The sequence below is a fragment of the Rattus norvegicus genome, chromosome 2, assembly GCF_036323735.1.
Source record: "Rattus norvegicus strain BN/NHsdMcwi chromosome 2, GRCr8, whole genome shotgun sequence".
Classification (NCBI taxonomy): domain Eukaryota; kingdom Metazoa; phylum Chordata; class Mammalia; order Rodentia; family Muridae; genus Rattus; species Rattus norvegicus.
Genome location: NC_086020.1, coordinates 97,956,241 through 97,975,331, shown reverse-complemented (window position 1 = coordinate 97,975,331; position 19,091 = coordinate 97,956,241). Strand labels below are relative to the sequence as shown.

The 19,091-nt window shown below is 39.1% G+C and overlaps 1 protein-coding gene across 7 annotated transcripts; it reads right to left on the bottom strand.

The window, feature by feature from the left end:
- Positions 1 to 1,564: 1,564 nt before the first annotated feature.
- Positions 1,565 to 17,853, bottom strand: Pex2 (peroxisomal biogenesis factor 2). 7 transcript variants are annotated; one of them, XM_006232159.4, is made up of 3 exons: positions 17,280 to 17,853; positions 4,818 to 4,927; positions 1,565 to 2,820 (listed from the first exon to the last, which is right to left on the bottom strand). In XM_006232159.4, exons 2-3 carry the CDS (start codon positions 4,913 to 4,915, stop codon positions 1,890 to 1,892), a joined length of 1,029 nt encoding a protein of 342 aa, XP_006232221.1. In that variant the 5' UTR covers positions 4,916 to 4,927; positions 17,280 to 17,853; the 3' UTR covers positions 1,565 to 1,889. The 7 variants fall into 7 exon arrangements, with proteins under 7 accessions (XP_006232221.1, NP_001375434.1, NP_058930.2 ...); NM_001388505.1 differs by having other exon boundaries at positions 1,565 to 2,824; positions 17,280 to 17,702; NM_017234.2 differs by having other exon boundaries at positions 1,565 to 2,824; positions 17,569 to 17,702.
- Between the last annotated feature and the right edge of the window lie 1,238 nt (positions 17,854 to 19,091).

The following is a 19,091-nucleotide window of genomic DNA, read 5'->3' as shown; positions in this document are numbered from 1 at the left end:
AGAAAAAGAACTCACAGAGTGAGCCTGTCATGAGCTTTTTTTAACATTTGTATTTCCTTGTGTATATGCATATACTGTGGTATGTTTGGAAGTCAAAGGACAGCCTGTGGAACTGAGTCACCTTTCCCCTTGAATTATGTAATCATGTGATTTTTGAAGATGGAATTCATGTCTTCAGGACCTGCAAGTAACTTCAGCCCATCTCTCCAGTCTGGTTTACAGGCAATTTGAGCATCTATATTCAGATGAGATCAGCAGTGTTGATGTAAATTCACTTTTACGCATCAGTAAATTCCTTTCCTTTCATCAAACTCTGCGCTGGATACCCACCCCTACACACACACAGTCCATGGTGTATATGAGGTATGTAGTCAGAGAACCTCGTGTTTTCTTTTCACCACCTAGATTCTGGAGACCAAATTCAGGTTGTGAGAACTGGCAGCAGACGCTTTTACTCAGCGTTCCTGGGTCATCTTGGCCTGCTCTGTGGCTTTATCTAGTGGGAACTCAGTCTTACATACACTTCAGACAATTGATGCCACTTACTTACAAGAGAAAGACAGACCCACCCTGTATTACAGTGGTGAAGATGGCTGAAGTAAGACATTCACATGCAGTACAATGAGGGAAATAAGTGAATATTTTCATCTATATTTTAAAACTGTGTATTTTCCTGAATTTTCAGTTTTTCACAATAAAGTTTTAAAATGAGAGGAGAAAGGAGGCTAACACCAGACATCTTCTAGGACCGTGAAGTACTTTACCTATCTTACACTAAACTGAAGCTGCGCCGGCTCAGCATTAGGTGAACAGAGACCCGAGGAGTCTACGTTTCCTTATTCACTACTGTACCTCCAGCCACATCAATACCATACGTGTTGAGTGAAATATCATATAATGCCCACAGAGTCTACCACTCATGCATTCATGTGTCTACAGTTGCTACTTAAAAGCCATCTTTCAATAGATTCTAATTAAGAGTAGAAATTTGTCAACCTAAGTTAGTTTTACACCTCCAAAATATAGAGATAGATATTATTTAACATGTGAGCCAATTAGATTTTAACATATTGTGAAAGCACCAAAATTGAGAGTACTTAAAACTAAGTGTTATTATTATTTTGGTGATGCGATTAAAAACAGTCCCAATATTTTCATATTATTATTATTTAACAAAAGAAAAACTGGAGAGAAAGAGGACTTGATGAATTCTTATATTATTAGTTCAGAAGACCTCTAGTCTTACTTCATAAGATTACCAATATGCTTAGTGCGAACATGAGTGCTGATCCCAGATAGAGGCTTAGAAAATAGAGTTCTTCATACTAGCTGTCCCACAGTCCTCAGAACTCGCTTCTAGGTTGCTTTAAGCACCTTTTACATTTTGACTCTAAGAATTCAACTCTGACCAGGTCTGACAGCTATGGACTGAACCTCTTGAAACCTGGCTTCAGGGAAAAGCTTAGTTACAAGCGAGATATTAGAGCTTGAGATTCAACATAAAAGGGTCTTATGATGTCAGCTTATAATGTTCCTTTATCCTGAAAATAATTGCACAATCATCCCAGAGCCTCAAAAATGTTTTATTTTTAGAGTCTGACCTTTTTCTATGAAGGAGCATTCTTAGTCATTCTTAGTATTCATCTGACAAAATTTTCCATTATTCTTGACATTAAAAATTGTATTAGGGATCAAAAAATAACATGAGGATTTATAAGATTCTCTAGAATCACTTGGTTTCCAGTGATTAGAACTGAGTTGTGCTTGGAAAGGAAGAGAGTGGCCGCACAGCACACTCCTGCTAAAAGCCACCTACAGATGACACTGAAGATGACGAATTCCAAGGAATTGGATACAATACACTTTCCTCAGAGGAAACAACTTGGTTTCTAAAGAGCATTCACTTCTGACATTTCAATTCCTGATTTCAGTGGCTGCACACTGTGCACTTCTGTGCCACACTTAGGGCACGTAAAGTACATGTCAAATAGGAAGCTACTCTTAACACAGTAGTAACAAAATACATGCTCACATCCAATAGTATGAGGCATTGTGGGCCACTCTCCACATAGAGCACACTCTTTTCCACTGCTGCCTAGTGTACTGTCACTACCAGCAGTGCTGGTAAGGGGGATGCACCAGGAAGACAACTTGGCTTTCAACTTCTGGATATTGATGAGCGGTAAGAGGAAAACCAGAAATTCGGCAAAGCCATGCCAGAGAAGTTCCCTATTCATGTACTCGAAGCCAACTTCACGCATGCTCTGGGGCTTGCAAAATACAGAATGAATGCCAAGGAGGCGTTCTGTCAAAGTTGCAAACTTTCCTTTTTGTAGAAAAATCAAGAAGTTCATCAACTCACCTAATTTTAAAAGTCCAACCACAAAATTCATGCACTGTTTGGCTTTCCCGAAAGATGCTAAATGTCGGTTTCGAAACAAATCGTAACATCGTTCTTCTAACCACCTCCCCCCAATAGTGCACACAGCATACAACAGTTTCTGATTTTTACTTGGTGGTTGGTATACTGGGTTGGGAGAAGAATCATTTTTGTACTGAATATTTAAAACCGACTGCCCCACAGTGGCATTTTTGGAATAGATGGTGAACCTCCACAGGAAAAGCCACAGAAATGCTTTCACTTCTGGCTCAAAGCGAGCTAACAGTCCTGGCTTAAATCCATGAAAACACTGAGTAAACTGGGACCACACGAGCTGCTCCAGGGCCTTATTCAGTTCCAGTGCATCCAGCTGACTTATCCTCAGCACTCTGTTGGCACTTTGTGTACTCTCTTCTCTGGCAGCCATATCTTCTCTGATGCTGTCTAGGAAAAATACAATTGAGAAACGTCAAGCAGTGGCAATCTTCTATGACCACGTCAGTTGCTTGGAAACACAGAAGATAGGCCTAAGTGATTAGTACGGTAAAAACGGCAAGCAATGTCTTCTTAACTGGAAGCTGTCTTTCTTTCCTTCTTCCCTCCTTTACATCTTGACCCTATCCCACCCCCACCCTTTGTCCCTTATGAGTTGGGAGGATGAGAGAGCTAAGGAAAGAGAGACGATGTAGAGAGAGAGAGAGAGAGAGAGAGAGAGAGAGAGAGAGAGGGAGGGATAGGAGAAGAGGGAGAACATGGCTGTTCCAAAATATACCTCTACATAATATTTCTTGGTTAGATATTCTGCCAGAAAGACTAAAATCCAAAAACTAACAATGAGGCCAAATAACACAAGTAGAGAAAGATGAGCTACACAGAGCATGGTGACAGATGGCTAAGTCCAGACATCATTGTGAGTTGCTGCATTTCTATGAGACTGGAGGGTGTGTTTAAAGTCATCCCCAATCTTCCTCAAATGTACTTTCCTTCTATTTCGTTTCCAAAAAACTAATGTGTACTTTAGACACAGAGCTATTAAAGTGCTCCAAAAAAGGTATGGTTAAAGATATGTACTATAATAATTTCATAAATATATAAGAAATAGATGGTAAAGAAGGAAGACAGTAGAAAAATCTAAGAAGTTAATTAACGTTAGCTAGGTATGAGCACCTCCTAAGCCATTTACGATTGCTAAGGACAGCAGTAAGAACATCTGGTCACTGCAACAGTTAATATACAGATCAGCTGACATCTGCTACATCTTATAAATGAACCAGAAAACTTTATGACCCAAATTAGCTGTAGTTTGTAAGTGGGTCCCTTGCTTGATCTATTTTCATGTAGAATATAAACATGTGGAACTCAGGGAAGATGAAGATAAAATAGTGATTGCAAGAAAATTGGTGAGACTTAGCCAAATAATGCCAATTCTAAGTTAGAAGATGAGTAAATTCTGGAACTTACTGTCCCGCATGGCTACTATAGTCAGCATACCTGTTAAATTTGGCTAGGACTGTCTTCAAACACACATGTGCACACGTGCACACATGTACTTCCACTAATGATGAGCTGTGACGGATCAGTTTGCTTAACTGCAGTACTTATCTCACATATATGAGGTCATCATGTTATTTATTCCATATATATAGCCCTTGTCAATTACATACTAATAAGACTGGGGCAAACACAGTATAAGGCTTTTTCAGTACACAAAGTTGAAGTACATTCTCAAGCCTTTGGGAGGCCATGAGAGTAACATACAGAAGCACAGCTTACACTAGAGCTATGGACCCTGTGGCCATCAACTTTTGCCAGTGGGTCATGTGATCTGAAACCAGAGGTTTCACCGGATCCTCCCCACCTTGGGTTTCTCCAGTATAAAACAAATGGCTAGAGACAAAAAAATCTTAAACTCCTTTCAAATTTAATTATTTCATGAAATTTATTTAAATGCATATGTTAGGGGGCTGGAGAGATGGCTCAGTGGTTAAGAACACTGACTGTTCTTCCAGAGGTCCTGAGTTCAATTCCCAGCAATTGCATGGTGGCTCCCAATCATCTGTAATGTGATCTGATGCCCTCTTCTGTGTGTCTGAAGAGAGTGACAGTGCACTCACATACATAAAATAAATCTTTTTTTAAAAAAGGCATATGTTAAATGTTAAGTTTTAGACAGTAAAAGAACCAAAAGCATTCCTAAAATGAACAAGTACTTTTTGAAATGAAGACTACCTCTGACCACACAAGCATTTTCAAGAAATGAATTTTTATGCCGCTCAAGTGTCCTAAACTGAATTAATAGTGGAGTCTGGGAGTTCAAACCCAGGAAACGAAATGACCCTTGAATAATGTAGGCTGCTGGGTGACATCTTCCACTAAACCAGACAAGAGGGATGATTTCCCTATACAAATGCCAATCCCCTTCTGAGGGAGAACTAACCTTTCCTTGGATCCTGTGGTCCCCTCAGCACTCAGCGGCCTATCAAAAGGTGGTGGAGAATTCTGCTGCACATCTGCTTCAAGAGGCTTTTGCCTCATACTTGTCAAGAGCTATAATAAATGAAAGAAATTAAAAAGAGAAACTGAGTCTCCTTTCCTCAGTCTTCTAGTCTAGTCCACTCCCAATGACTGCTAGTTCTGTGTACTTTTCCCCTCATGCATTCATCACTAACTGCTAAAGACTATTTTTCCTAAAAAGTCTGGCTGCTCCCCCCTCCACTAGGCCTTCTATTGCTTTATCTACCTTCTGGCCCATTAGACACTGCCCACCCTATAACATAGGCCCCTGACCACTACCACCCTTATACAGTGTATCTTTTTTCTTCTTTTGCTTGGAGCATGTGTCCTCTTTCATCAACTGAGAGACTAAGTAAGGGACCAAGTACCACTTCCTCCTGACTCTAAAATCTGGATTGGCCACCCCTCTGCCTGTGCCCGTAGCATTCCAGCTTCCTCTCTTGATCTCTTTATGTTGGACATAATGTACTTGTTAACTATTTCCTCTACTACATGATAAGTACTATCATGACTATTAGGGCATTTTTCAGAGTTGAATCAGGGCAACTATCATAATTCCTGATATACAGAGGCATTCTATAATTATTTGATAGATAAATGAGCAGAATGAAAGTTTAGGGTAAAAAAGTAACCTCCAAAATTATTTCCAATTACTATGAAACACACAGTGGTTCTTATTTACTTCATAGTGTTTGTGGTCTACCTGCTATTTACCTGTTTGGTTGGAGACAGTGATATAACAGAATGAAAGGCAGTTGTGAGGATGGCAGAGCCTAAAATTTACCTAGGTTAAATGAGGGAGACAGGGAGGGTATGCTATATAAAATAAACAGGCAAATACAGTGAGCTGGGGTATGTGATTTTCAAGGGGGAATTGAAGGCACTGTGCCTCCAACTGCATTTCTGGAGACAGGTTCCTGGAGGGAAGCTATCTAAGCAGGTTCTGGGAAGGAGCAATCGAGTCAGTAGGTCACAGAAACTAAAACCACTGTAAGAGGCAAGAAGAAGAGCCGGAAGCTCATAAGCGGAAGGACATGAGGAGGACTGAAGCCACTGACTACTTAACAGGCTGTTAGTAGATCCAGTGAGAGGCTAATGGTTCTGTAAAGTATAAACCTATCCATGGAGACAGAGAGACAGACAGACACAGAGAGAGACAGAGTCAGAGAGAGAGAGAGAGAGAGAGAGAGAGAGAGAGAGAGAGAGAATCTAAGGTGAGCAGGCAGAGCTGATATTGTCAAGAATTAAAAAGAAGAAACAAAGCAGAGTGGAGTAAGTAACTGGATGGTGATCTATTGCTCTAACATGAGAAATACATGAATGGAAGGCCACACATACAATTTTGAAGTCAGGGGTTTTTATAAGATGCCTTGGTGGCTACCATGTATATATGGGGTAGACAGTTTGGGTGCAGATTTTTGAAAGCCCAGGCATTTCTAGTATAATTTACTTTATGTAGTTGAACATTAAATGAAGGTAGTGATATAAACTTCTGGTGGGCCATATCTTCTCACAATGAATTCAGTTTTCTTTATAATGATAACCTTGCATTCATCTCATTCATCTGATAAAAGGATATAAATATCCATAGGATACGTGCATCTTTCATATTGAGCATATTCTATACCTTCACTCATCTAGTGTAGTCCTTTTCAAATTTAAGAGCTTACCAGAATCACTAACAGGATCACAGTCAAAGATAGCTGGGTTCTCCTTTCTTTGTTTCTTTTTATCTATTTATTTATTGTAACTTATTTACTTTACATCCTGATACCAGCTTCCCCTTTTTCTCCTCCTAGTCCCTCCCTCTGCCATTCACTGTTCTCGCTTGCTCCTCAGAAAAGGGGAGGCCTCTCATCAAGCAGCCCTGGCATGTCAAGTTGCAGTAGTACTAGGTGCATCTTCTCCTATTGAGCCTAGACAAGGCAGCCTAGTTAGCAGAAAAAGATCCACAGGCAGGCAGCAGAATCAGAGACAGCCCCTGCCCCTGCTGTTAGGGATCCCACATGAAGACCAAGCTTGCCATGTCTGTTTTACATGTATGGGGCCAAGGTCCATCTTAATGCATGCTCTTTGGTTGGTGGTTCAGTCTCTATCTATGAGCTCCTATGAGCCCAGGTTAGTTGATTCTGTATATTTGGTTGTGGTGTCCTTGACCTCTGTGGCTCCTTCAATCTTCATCTTCCTCTTCCACAGGATTTCCCAAACTTCAAATGTTTGGTTGTAGGTCTCTGCGTGTTCCATCAGTTGCGGGGAGAAGCCTCTCTGATGACATTTATGTTAGGCTCCTGTCTGCAAGTATTGCAGAATATTGTTGTGACAAGGATGGGCTCTCTCTCATGGATTAGATCTCAAGCTGGGTTAGTCACTGGTTGGCTATTCCCTCAACTTCTGCTCCATCCTTATCCCAGAACATCTTGTAGGCAAGACATATTATGGGTCTAAGGTTTTGTGGCTGGGATGGAGTCCCAATCCCTGAACTGGAAGTATTGCCTGGTTACAGAAGATGACCATTTCAAGCTCCATAACCACCATTGCTTTGCATCTTCATTATGGTCACCCTCATAGATTCCTGAGATTTTCCATTGTTCTCGGTTTCTAGTTCATCCGAGAGATATCTCACTCTCCCAATTACAGTTGTTTTTCCCAGTACTCTCTCAATCAGTCCTATCTCCACCAGATCAAGCCTGCTCCAATCTCCACCTCCTCTTGTATAGTCTCCCCGCTCCATCAACTTCTGAAGTCTATTCTGTTTACTCTTCTCAGTGAAACTCAAGTGTTCTCCCTTGGGCCCTCCTTGTTACTTAGCTTCTTTGGGTTTGTGGATTGTAGTGTGGAATCCTTTGTGGCTAATATCCAGTGAGTACATACCATGTTTGCTTTTCTGGGTCTGGGTTACCTTACTCAGGATCTTTTTTAGCTCTACCCATTTGTCTAGAAATTTCATGATTTTATTGTTTTTAATCCATTGTGTAGATATACCAAATGTTCTTTATTCATTCTTCTCGTTTGAGGGCAATCTAGATTGTTTCCAGTTTCTAGCTATTACTAATAAAGCTGCTATGAAGATAGTTGAGCAAATGTCCTTGTGGTATGGAAGAACATCTCTTGGGAATATGCCCAGGAGTGATATTGCTGGGTTTTGATCTATTCTCAATTTTCTGAGAAACCACCAAATCGATTACCAAAGTGTTTGTACAAGTTTGTACCCCTACCAGCAGAGAAGGAGTGTTCTTCTTATTCCACAATTGCACCAGCATGAGTTGCTATCCCTTGAGTTTTTGATCTTGGCCATTCTGACAGGTGTAAGGTAGAATCTCAGGTTTGTTTTGATTTGCATTTCCTTGATGACTAAGGATTTTGAACATTTCTTTAAGTCTACCTTGGCCATTAGAAATTCTTTTGTCAAGAATTCTCAATTAAATCAATACCCCATTTTTAAAATTGGGTTATTTGTTTTGTTCATGTCTAATTTCTTGAGTTCTTTATACATTTTGGATATCAGGTTGGACTACACTCTTAAGACTTTGACTTATTAGAGATATCATGGGTCCTCAAGATTTCATGTTTCTCATAATTGCTGAAGTGATTTGGAGAACCTCTGGGTTAGTCATTTTCAAAGCAAAATTCATCTTTTTTTTCTTCCTATCACCTATACGCTTCAGTACTGTATGTTTTTCCTGTTACTCATTTCTAGTTGGTTTTCTTCATCTACAAAAGCTGGTATAAACCTTCCAGTGACTCAGTATGCATTTTTTTTTTACTAAGAAGTCTGTGAAATTCAAAACCATTGTTAATTCCACAAAAATCCTGATTAAAACTGGATCTTAGAATACAGAGAAAAAGATATGCCCTGGCTCTCAAGGCTATCACTCAAGGCCTAAAATGAGAAGCAAGCCAAATAAAGAGAACCAAAGTGGCATTTTTCCCAATATGATTTCGATCTCTTGATCTTGATCTCTCGATCTCTCTCTCAATCTCTACTCTCTCCCTCTCCCTCTCTCTCTTTCTCTCTCTCAGTCAGACAGAAGAAAAAAAAAAAAGACCAAATCATCAACAACCAAAATAAAAATCATTATTCTATTAGCTAACACAAACCTACATGATTTCTCACCCAGTTCAAATCAATGTGAGCCCTACATATATGGTCCCTAGTACTAAGTTTGACAGTTGATTTTCCTAGCCAAGAGCGATGAGATGTTCAGCTTGCTTTATGGGGCCAGCAATACTAATTTACATTTCTCTTAAATACTAAAACTGAAAGGTCTAGAATGGAATATCTTAATCTTACAGATCTTGAATTCAACAGAAACTGGCTGCTTCTAGGAGCTGCTCATGAATGATCACTGTAAACTTGTATAAGATGGGGCAGGGGCCGTTGGAAGCTAGTCAACGCACTAGGTGAACAGCATGTCAACACAACTTGGTAAAGTGATAACTGGAAAGATAGCTCTGTTTCAAGTTCTTAATGGATATTTAATAAGAGGTCAGTGAGGAGTTTCTCAGACACGCAACCTTTTTCAAAACACTTCTTTCTAGAGACATACTTGAGATCATGTAGTAAAGAGGAATTTTTAATGACTACCAAAAAAGGAGACTTAGAACTTAGCAGAGTCTAATGGATCCAATACTTAACAATACTATTTAAAAAATTCTGTCTTATTTCTTCTGTTATAGCTAAACATTTTTCTTTGCTTCCCCCTTCACCCCCAAGCCTGGCCCCAGTGTAGATTAGGGACAGCTGGCCTTACTCATCTCCCTTTCTAAGGCTCTTTAGTAGACCAAAAAGACTTATCATTAAACTGTTCTTCAACCTTTGCATCCCAGATGGATAATTTGTTTCTCTGGGTTTTGTTTTAGGGTTTATTTCCAAGATTTTAACAGTTTTGGTGATGTGTCTTAGTCGTAAACCGACAACAAACACTGTCCATTGCACACAGTTTGTCCAATGGAATACCTCACCTAGATTATATTCTTCATCCATCTTTACACAGCTGTGACAGACTGAGAGAAGCAAAGTTAAAAATCAAACTTCTTGGCTCAAGTTCTAGCTCTGTCTCCTACTTGCTTTGTGATGAAAAAATTCATTAGCCTTAGATTCTTCTTCTAAAAGCTGGAAATAACAGCTACTTCAATGGGTTGTTGAGATTAAACTAGATGTCACAAAAGTGGCTTGGAAACTATAAAATAGTCTTATTATCACATTTATTACCTTGGCTGAGGATGGGTGTAAAAGAAAAAAGACTACAAGTTAATTTTGGCAAATCTAGTTTGAAAAGACCGCAATCTTCAATATTACTCACAATAATGCCTTAACCTGTGTCAAAAGAATTTGTTTCCAGGAAATATTGTCTATATCATTAAAATGTAATTGTGGCAGACAAATGTAAACAGAATACCACTATTAGATGTGCTTATGTAAGCCAGGAGGAAGACCTGACAGTAGGCTTATCCTACATTTAGTTTGTATCTTTTCTGAACAAGATAAAATGGGAATTGTAGAGAATAAGGTTAGCTTCTGTCTTAGGGTTTTACTGATGTGAAAGGACACCATGACTAAAGCAAGTCTTATAAAAGACAACATTTAATTGGGACTGGCTTACAGATTCAGAGGTCCAGTCCAGTATCATCACAGCAGGAACACAAAAGCATCCAGACAGGCATAGTGCAGGAGGAGTTGAGTTCTACATCTTCTTCTGAAGGCTGCTATTAGAAGACTGACTTTCAGGCAGCTAGGGTGAGGGTCTTATACCCTACAACCACAGTGAAACACTTACACCTACCAACAGGGCCATACATTCTAATAGTGAGACTCCCTGGGCCAAGCATATACAAACCATCACAGGTTCCATTACTACCAATGCACTTGGCAATTTAACCCCATCGATATGGTTAAGCCTGTGACTAGGACATAAAGAAACCTCAGGAGCACACAGATATTATCTCCTTCTGGGGTATTCTGTCCCACAGAGCAGGGCACAGACAGTTCAAGTATCAAACCCCAGGTTTATAAACAAAATACTATACTCACTTCTTCTCCCCCAACTCCACTCCATCCCCAACCCCCTTTTCTGGCAGGCACAGATCTTTTAGAATACTACCTTTTGAGAAGGACAGTGCTCAGGAGAGGAAATGATGAAATAAATATAATTGGAGGTTCAATTAATCTGATTATAGAATCCTCTTCCTATCACTGCAGCATAATAAGATTTGGCCCGTAATAGGTGTGAAGTACAAAAAAAAAAAATAAATAAAATAAAATAAAATAAAATAAAGCAAGCAAGTCATAAATGCCTTTAAATCAGATAAAATCATTTCAACATAATGGAAGTAGTCTGTTTTAGTGACTTCTAATTCTTTGACAAATACTTATTCAATTTAACTAATATTAATTGGGCATATAAATGCCAGCCATTTTTCTACCTAGCAAATTTGATCTAAATATTTATTATCAGTGAACTTCCTTTTTCCCCATACATTAACACAACTGAGCTTTAGTAAAATCAGAACTGGCCATGGATCTCTGAATCAAAGAATGAGTCTGAAAATGTGAAAATTATAAATAGGGTCACAAAAGTCCTCAGTAAAAAAGATAAGCATCTTTCATACTTAGGAAAAAGGAACAGGCTGTGCAAAAGGCCCGAGATGTGAACTCCTGGCTATGGTCTCCTTAAAACTCTTCGAGACTGATTTCAGCAGAAGCTGCTGGAATGTATCCTTGGTTAGTTAATCAGTGTGTTTTCATGTCTCCTGGCATAGGTAAGTCATCTGTGGTAAAGAAAACAGAGAGGCCTTGGAAAAGAGCTGGGCTGCTGGGCTATAACACACTAGACAAAGTACACTGACAGGGATGCTGCACTGATACTGATCACGACTGAGAAAATTATCATGATGACATTTCAGACGCTTAGCCTGACAGCACGGTCCACTGAGTAAGAGGAAAACTGTGCAAGAGAGAAGTTACAGGATGTCTACAGTCCAAGGGTTGTCCAAGATGGTAGCGAATTTTTGGAGAAGGAAATTTATTTTCAATAAGAACTATGCAAATAAAAAAGATTGCTTAAGTTATCATATTTTTAGGCAAACAAAATTTCTACTACTTTGGTGAACCGGTAATTTCTTGGCTCCTATTCAGTGATTGCCAATACCAATGCTCAACCACCAGGTACTTTACTTTCAAGAATTTAACTAAGCTTTAGCAATTTCCATATTTTTGGTTCTTTAAAACTGATACTCAATTTCAAACATGCTGACTCAAAGTTTAAGAGTTCAAATAAATACAAGTCACCCTCAATCTTTTTGCTTTTGTAAACAGAATTATTCTGAATTAAGAGTAAAACATATTGTTTTTCAAAATGCCTAGTGAAGTTTCATCCTATTACACCTTTTAACACCCCATTCTAAAAAATTTCCCCTCATTTTTGAATCCATGTTACTCTTAAGAAATATTTATTATTCAGGCAAAAAAAGCATATAAAACTGATTAAAGTTACAATTTGTGACAAAAATATTAGCATTAGAAACAGACTTTATACTTTAAAGATATAGGTGAAGGATACTTAGGCTAAGAACAGATAAAAGGTATAATACCTCCCGGGGTTTTAAGGTAATTAAACTAACTTGTTACATAAATATGTTTAAGACCAAATGACCTAGCACTAAGAACTGTTAAAAAGGTTCCCTGCTGACATTTTATCAGGGCACATGCCACACTGCTTTTCTTTCAGATTAAAAAATAAAATAAAAAAGATCCTGAAACAGGTTTTTGAAGAGCAGCAACATATAACCTCATGCCTTAAGTAACTCCTGTTTTCTTTTTGATTTTCATTTCCCAAAATAAAACCTTTATTTTCTACATATACTGAAAAACCATAGCAAATGATTTCACCTCATTCAGGAAGAAGGAAATTTTCAGTATGTACTTTAAAGCTTTTATTGAGTGTGGTACAAATTATCAATGAATACATTTTATTTAAAAACACATTATTGACAGAAATCTATCAATAATAATGTGGGTATTGTCAGGGGCCTGTCAATATTAATATAATTATGATTAAGAGGATAACATGGATTTTAGCTATAATACCGAGTAACATCTCCTACACTGCTGCTATCAATATACACATTATTATTGACCTGTTCTGGGACTCTCAGTACTAGATGTATTACCATTAAACATATTTGTCAATGCACACTGCCTACAGAAATTCTACATTTAAATTTACAGTCCTGTAAACGTTGTCAGCAGAAACCTCTAAATCCCAATGAATCTCTAGGCCATCTACCGCTGACAACTCATCCTTAGTAGGACAGAAATCATAGGAACTCCATTAATCAAAGTGGATGGAACTATAGCTTCATTTTATTTCTCTCTAGGTTTTAAGTTTTAGGTTAAAACTTCATACTTGGAGATTGCGTGAATAATCTCTAAGTGCAGACCTTTTGAATCTAAGAAGATATTCTTCGTGTAGTCAGATAGATTTACTGTCCATTGTACTAAAATCAATACTACAAATGGTACATGCATCAGAGAGGGACTTAACTGGATTCCCAGAGTACACTTCAAACATAGGTAAGAGTAAAACTGTGGCTGAGATCCATTAGGATACCCTGACCTCTGGCACTCCGAACAGTGCTAAACCCCATCAAATCCCACTTTTGCCAGACTTGCTAAATTAATTGTAACTACTCTGTTGTTCCTCCCTCTATCACAAATAAACTTACTTCCATTACTTTATAGCAAACCAGTCTGATAAATCACAATAATGCTCATTTGGATGTATCCAAGACACATTAAACTTTCAAACTGTGGGCATTAGGTCTCCAACATAGTTTTCAGTTGCATTCAGTCCTTAGTCAAAACTGTAGCATTTTCTTAATTTTTTAAAAATATGGATGAAAAATAAAAGGGATAAAGAGTTCTTAGAAAAGAGAGTAGAGATAAGCTCCTTATCAGAGGGGATAAAATATACATACATACATACATACATACATACATACATAATCCCCTCTTTGGAAAAACCTAAGAAACCAAGACAAAACCATAAGACTACAATTCATATTACACACCACACCTCTCCCCAAAGGCCTTGCTTATTTTCAGTTACTGTGTATTTATTGCAGTATATAATGTTAACTAAAACACTATCTTAAAACCTTAAAAACAGAGTTTTCAACACCTTGGCTTAACCCCACTCATTTTTTAAAAAGAAAGTAGCAAGTTTACATATTCTTTTCTTTCAGAAAGTTGCTGTTTCTACATTATACAGAGGGCATCCTGCAACACTAAAGACATGTTTGAGTGCACACAGGAAATGGCATACCAAAGAGACCCTGGACAAGTCATTTTACTACAACTGGGGAAAAAAAACAATTATAAACAAAACCTTGTAATTTATAAGAAGTGTTTTAGCAAACTTGGAAGGAGGACATTTGAAAACAAAAACCCCTTTCCAAATGGAAACATGGTAATACTAAACACTGACTTCGAAAAACTATAAAGAAAATATAGCAGGATATATAATAAAGGGACAGTCATGGAAAACAAAAACAAAAATGAGGACATAAAAAGATTACTAACTACTATAAAGTCACAGGGCTAGAAGTGGCAGAGCATGCTCTGTATCTGTGTCCTGTATTAACAAGGTGATGAAGGCCCCAAAGTATAACTACTTTAAGGTGGCACCAGAGGACACATTGGAAGAATTATTGTCAAAGGCTAAGCCTGAAATGGCAACTATAGGTACTTCATGCACAGATGAAATACCTGAAAAAACGATATCTTCAAAGTATAAATTCTATAAATTGAAGGATTTTTTGAATCAACTTGCTTAAGAGAAGAATTCCAAATGACTTCAACATTATTAGAACATAGATTTAAATGCAATTTTTATGGTAAAAGAGAATGGGAAAATATCCCCAAGTTATCAAAGAGGTATCAATCACAGTACAGAAATTACCAAGTAATACCTAATCGTACCAGACACTACATATTTCCTTTATATTATGTTCTGGAATCCATCTAAAACAGTAGCTGTTATTATCTCTACTTTAAAACAAAAATAATTTAAGGTCAAGTAACAATTAATAAATTTCTGGTAATCACTATAAAATTTGTAGAACACAACAAACAGCATTTTTTATCATTGTTGTTCGTCAGGATCATTCAAAAGACCAATTTCATAACCAAGCTCTCTGAATTACAGATGAAGAAAGAAATTAGAGGAATGTGGTAAACCATCCAAGCTCCCATGCACATTCCCTACCCCATAGGGACCTATGGTCAGAGAATCAGTCAAAGGGATTGAATGTCAATCCTAACAGAGAGACTTATATGGGTGAAAAATGTGGTATGATCATTTATTATGAATACAGGTACATACAAAACATCTACCACACAGGGCTAGACAAGACACTGACAGAATTAACTTTGGAGTTCCTGGATGATATGTTTTAATAAGAAAGAAAAGATAATTATGTGGTGTTTCGTCTTACTTTACCCACTCAGGAAAGAAATCTGAGCTCTGATAAAAAGGAATGCATATTAAATACAGAAAAAAAATATCAAAGGGACTTTTGACTGTATTGAAGGAAATGGGCTGGAAAGCCACATAGCCTACACTAGGAAGGCTGGAGGATCAATGGTCCTCTTCCTTCTTTCTGCTACCAAGTATAAAAACCATAGTACTCAGCTTAAATCAATGCCAGGCTCACAGTCAAGGAGAGATGGACCAGCTGAGGCCCTTCTCCAAAGGTTTCTTTCACATTCTGAAGGAATGAAGGAGGGCCACAGAGTACTTAGAAGCTAATTTTACTTCACAGGAAAAAGACAGGGAACATGTAGCCTACACTCCTGTTTTCTAACCCAGATTACCAAGAACAGGTGAAGGTTACAAGCAAACTCAAGTGAACATTGGTTCAGATATAAAAACTGATACAGTTCACACTTTCTTTGCACTATAGGAATCTGAAAATTACTTAAGATGATATGGTGCTAGATCCCTAATTTTACTAGACAAGGGATGGCCAGCAAGTCCTCACATACCTTTTAAGGCTCAGAGACTGAACTGGTCAAACAGAAAATCACTGCAAAGACCTTTATGACCATCAATTTAAACTAAACTTTAATTATAGTCAAAAAAAAAAAAAAGAAAGAAAAACAAGAATATTTGGAAGGAAGGGAAATTAGGAATTATGAGTGATCAAAAAGACAGAATGAAACTTGAACCACTATTTTATAAAATGAAACAGCATTGCCATGTTGGCCCCTTTTAGAAACTATGAATATATAACTTTGGGGTGCCAGAATAATCAAATGAACGCAGACTGAAAACAAATGAACAACTGTCCTAAGAAGGAGAATTTTCATGCTAAAAAGCAAGGCAGATCATCTGGTCCGAGATATGAATTAAATCCTAACAGGAACACTGTTATATAAGAATATATATAAGAACATAAGAACAAGCTGTGCTTGTTAAACTACAGCTGACAGTCGGCTGGCTTTGTCTCTCCTCTGCATGGCTCCAGGAAATTTCTACAAAAGTTCTTTTATGGAACAATTTTAAAACCACAGATTGAGTGCTACCTCTAATTACTAAAAAGGAGAATTAGGCCAAAAGGTAAAGCTAGGCAGAAACAAACTATAATCAAGACTAGGACTTAATTCTTTTCCTTTTAGTGGCCTAGCATGCTCAGTTATTTTACTTCTTAAAGGGGGAAAAAAGAAAAGCTTCATTTTTTTTCCCCCCCAAACTAATTCTACTGACTCCTCTTTCAAATCTCCTGGCTCATGGTCTTTCAACTGTAATCGTTCTGGATACAAGTAATTGGTAGTACAAAAAGGATCAAGACAGTAAAAAGAAAGAAAAGTCTGCCACTCCAAACCCATTCTGTTCAGGTTTAACTAAAGGCCACACATTCCTGGAAGGTGTTTTGACTACAAACTGGTAAGGGCGTCTAGGGTGGGGTCTCTTAGACATACATCAATTATTTAAAATAGTCAAGATGAAAATGTGGCAAAGGGTGCCACAGAATATTTGAAACCGACATATTGGGAAAGTTTCCATACGTGAAAAATCCTTTTGCCAAGAGTCTTTGTGTGTGTGAAATGGCACGTGAATAAATTAGCGAACCAGCAAAGACTTTTAAGGACCCCCCTAAGAGAAGAACAGAAATGATTATCACATTCCTTATAACAAACTAATGAATTTCAATGTACATCAGAAGCTATCTCGTAAGAAAATCTTCAGTACCTCTTCCAACGGAGACCAAGACCGAGATTTTAAGTGAATGGGCCCTAGAAAGGGTTGAAACTCCAAAACATTGAGAAAAAAAAAAAAACTTTTTCATAAACCCCGAGAGATTCTTATTTAAGAGTTAAAAATACCTAGTACTGTTAATGGCGAGGAGGCGCTTTCGGGGCTGTCTGCAACGTCGCCCCGGGGAATGCAGAGGTTGGTTCCCTGCAGAGTCGCTTTGTTTGTGTGATGGCATTAAACTAGGGGAAAACTAGGAGTTTGGATTTGTTTTACTGCCTTTCCGGAAACCCAGAGACAGGCTGGCTCCTTCCAGAAAGACAGGAAGCCACAGCGGCCTGCAGCCAAGGCGAACGTCGCCAGGCCGTCCTCCGAGAGCGCGGGGCCCGCACGCCGGACCGCCTCCGAGCGGACACTGACCTGCAGGGTCTGCGGAACACACCAGCGCCGCGCAAACTTTTCTCAAACATTCTCTGGCAAGCTGGGCTTTTCCTAGCCGAATCTGGGTAGCCCTCGCTTCCGGAATTCGCGGGCTTCCGGAACGACGGAAGACCCGGAAGTGGCTGAAAGAAACCTGGGAAATTACAGTCAGTGGTTTAGAGGAAAGCTGCATACGGCCCAACGGCGGAAAATGCCGAGGAGCCGAGGAGCCGAGGAACCGAAGGGACGATGGAAGGAGACGCCGAAGAGGACACTCCACGCCCTGGGATTGGTCTGCAAAGCTGCCTCTGATTGGCAGAAGAGTCACCAAGCGGTCAGCGCGGGGTCAGGGACCGGCGTGAAGAGGCTTTCGTGTCACATCCCGTTGGGACCTCTGGGTAATGCGGGCGGGCTCTGATCCCTCGGACGCCGCTGCGGGCCGCTGGACAGGCGCCGCCGGCTAGAGACGTGCGCCTGCGCAACTGAGGCCTGGGACTGACCTTGGGTCCTCTCGGATGTCTGACCTTGTCCCCAAATATGTGGCAACACTCTAGGTCCCCATCGAGTAGCCTTGCTGGCTGAAAGCCACCCGGTGGAAGGCAGTCTGGAGACAATGAGCAGGAATGACCCTGGCTGGGTGGATTGGTCTTAAGGTTCTTAGGAAATCAGGTAGAGCCTATACCAAATTTGTAATGACTCTTTAATGCTTGCAACCCCGCCCCATATCCACCCTACACCAGCTGGACCCAGGCTTGTCTAGGTAGTGATACAAGAATACAATTGTTTCCAACACCCCAAACACTTTCCTTGTATTTTGTTTCAAGAATTATCCTGAGCATCAGAGTTTTAGAGCATCACACATGGGCAAGATAAAGGAGAATGTAGTAAGAACCTCAGAATCATGCACTCAGTACAATTCTGATTCGCACAGTGTGCTATCGGCATCCAGAGTATCTTCTATACATTAAAGGAGAACTTGGGGGCAAAATAGGATGGAGGACAAAGAAGGCAAACAAATCTTTTTCTACCAAGTAACCCCAACAGTGTAGAAGACAAAGAAGGAGGAGCTCCCGGTTGAGATGCTGGGTATGGAATTCAGATAGAGAATGGAAGGAGATGTCTAGAGATGCATCCTGTATAACCACCAGTGATGGCCACTGTCTTCTTGTGACTGCTTTGAAATAAGCCTACTCTACCTGTAACGTATGGACATAATTCTAAGACATCATAAAGGGATACAAAATACTCATCAATTTGATGCATTGGCCATTATATTGAAAGTGTTCCAAAAAATTTAAATCAATGTAATTCCCATTATGTTTTCGTTGGGCGCTGTTGCTCAAGAGAGTAAATTCTCTTTGAAGAGCAAGGCTTTGAGTTACTTGTGTAGTAAGGTGCCCATGTTGTCTTTTCCTTGGTAGGCCAAGGATAGACTGATTCACCTTTTAGTTTTTGTTTTTGTGTTTTCGCTTTTGAGACTGTCTTTTGCAATGTAGCTATGATTGGCCTCAAAGCACTTCTGT

What these genes read in the sequence shown, in the direction of transcription:
- Pex2 (XM_006232159.4), bottom strand. Translation starts at nt 4,915, where the DNA reads ATGAGGCAAAAGCCTCTTGAAGCAGATGTGCAGCAGAATTCTCCACCA. An exon ending in ACCACAGGATCCAAGGAAAG is followed by an intron (nt 2,821 to 4,817) that starts GTTAGTTCTCCC and finishes TTTCCTAGACAG; the next exon opens with CATCAGAGAAGATATGGCTG.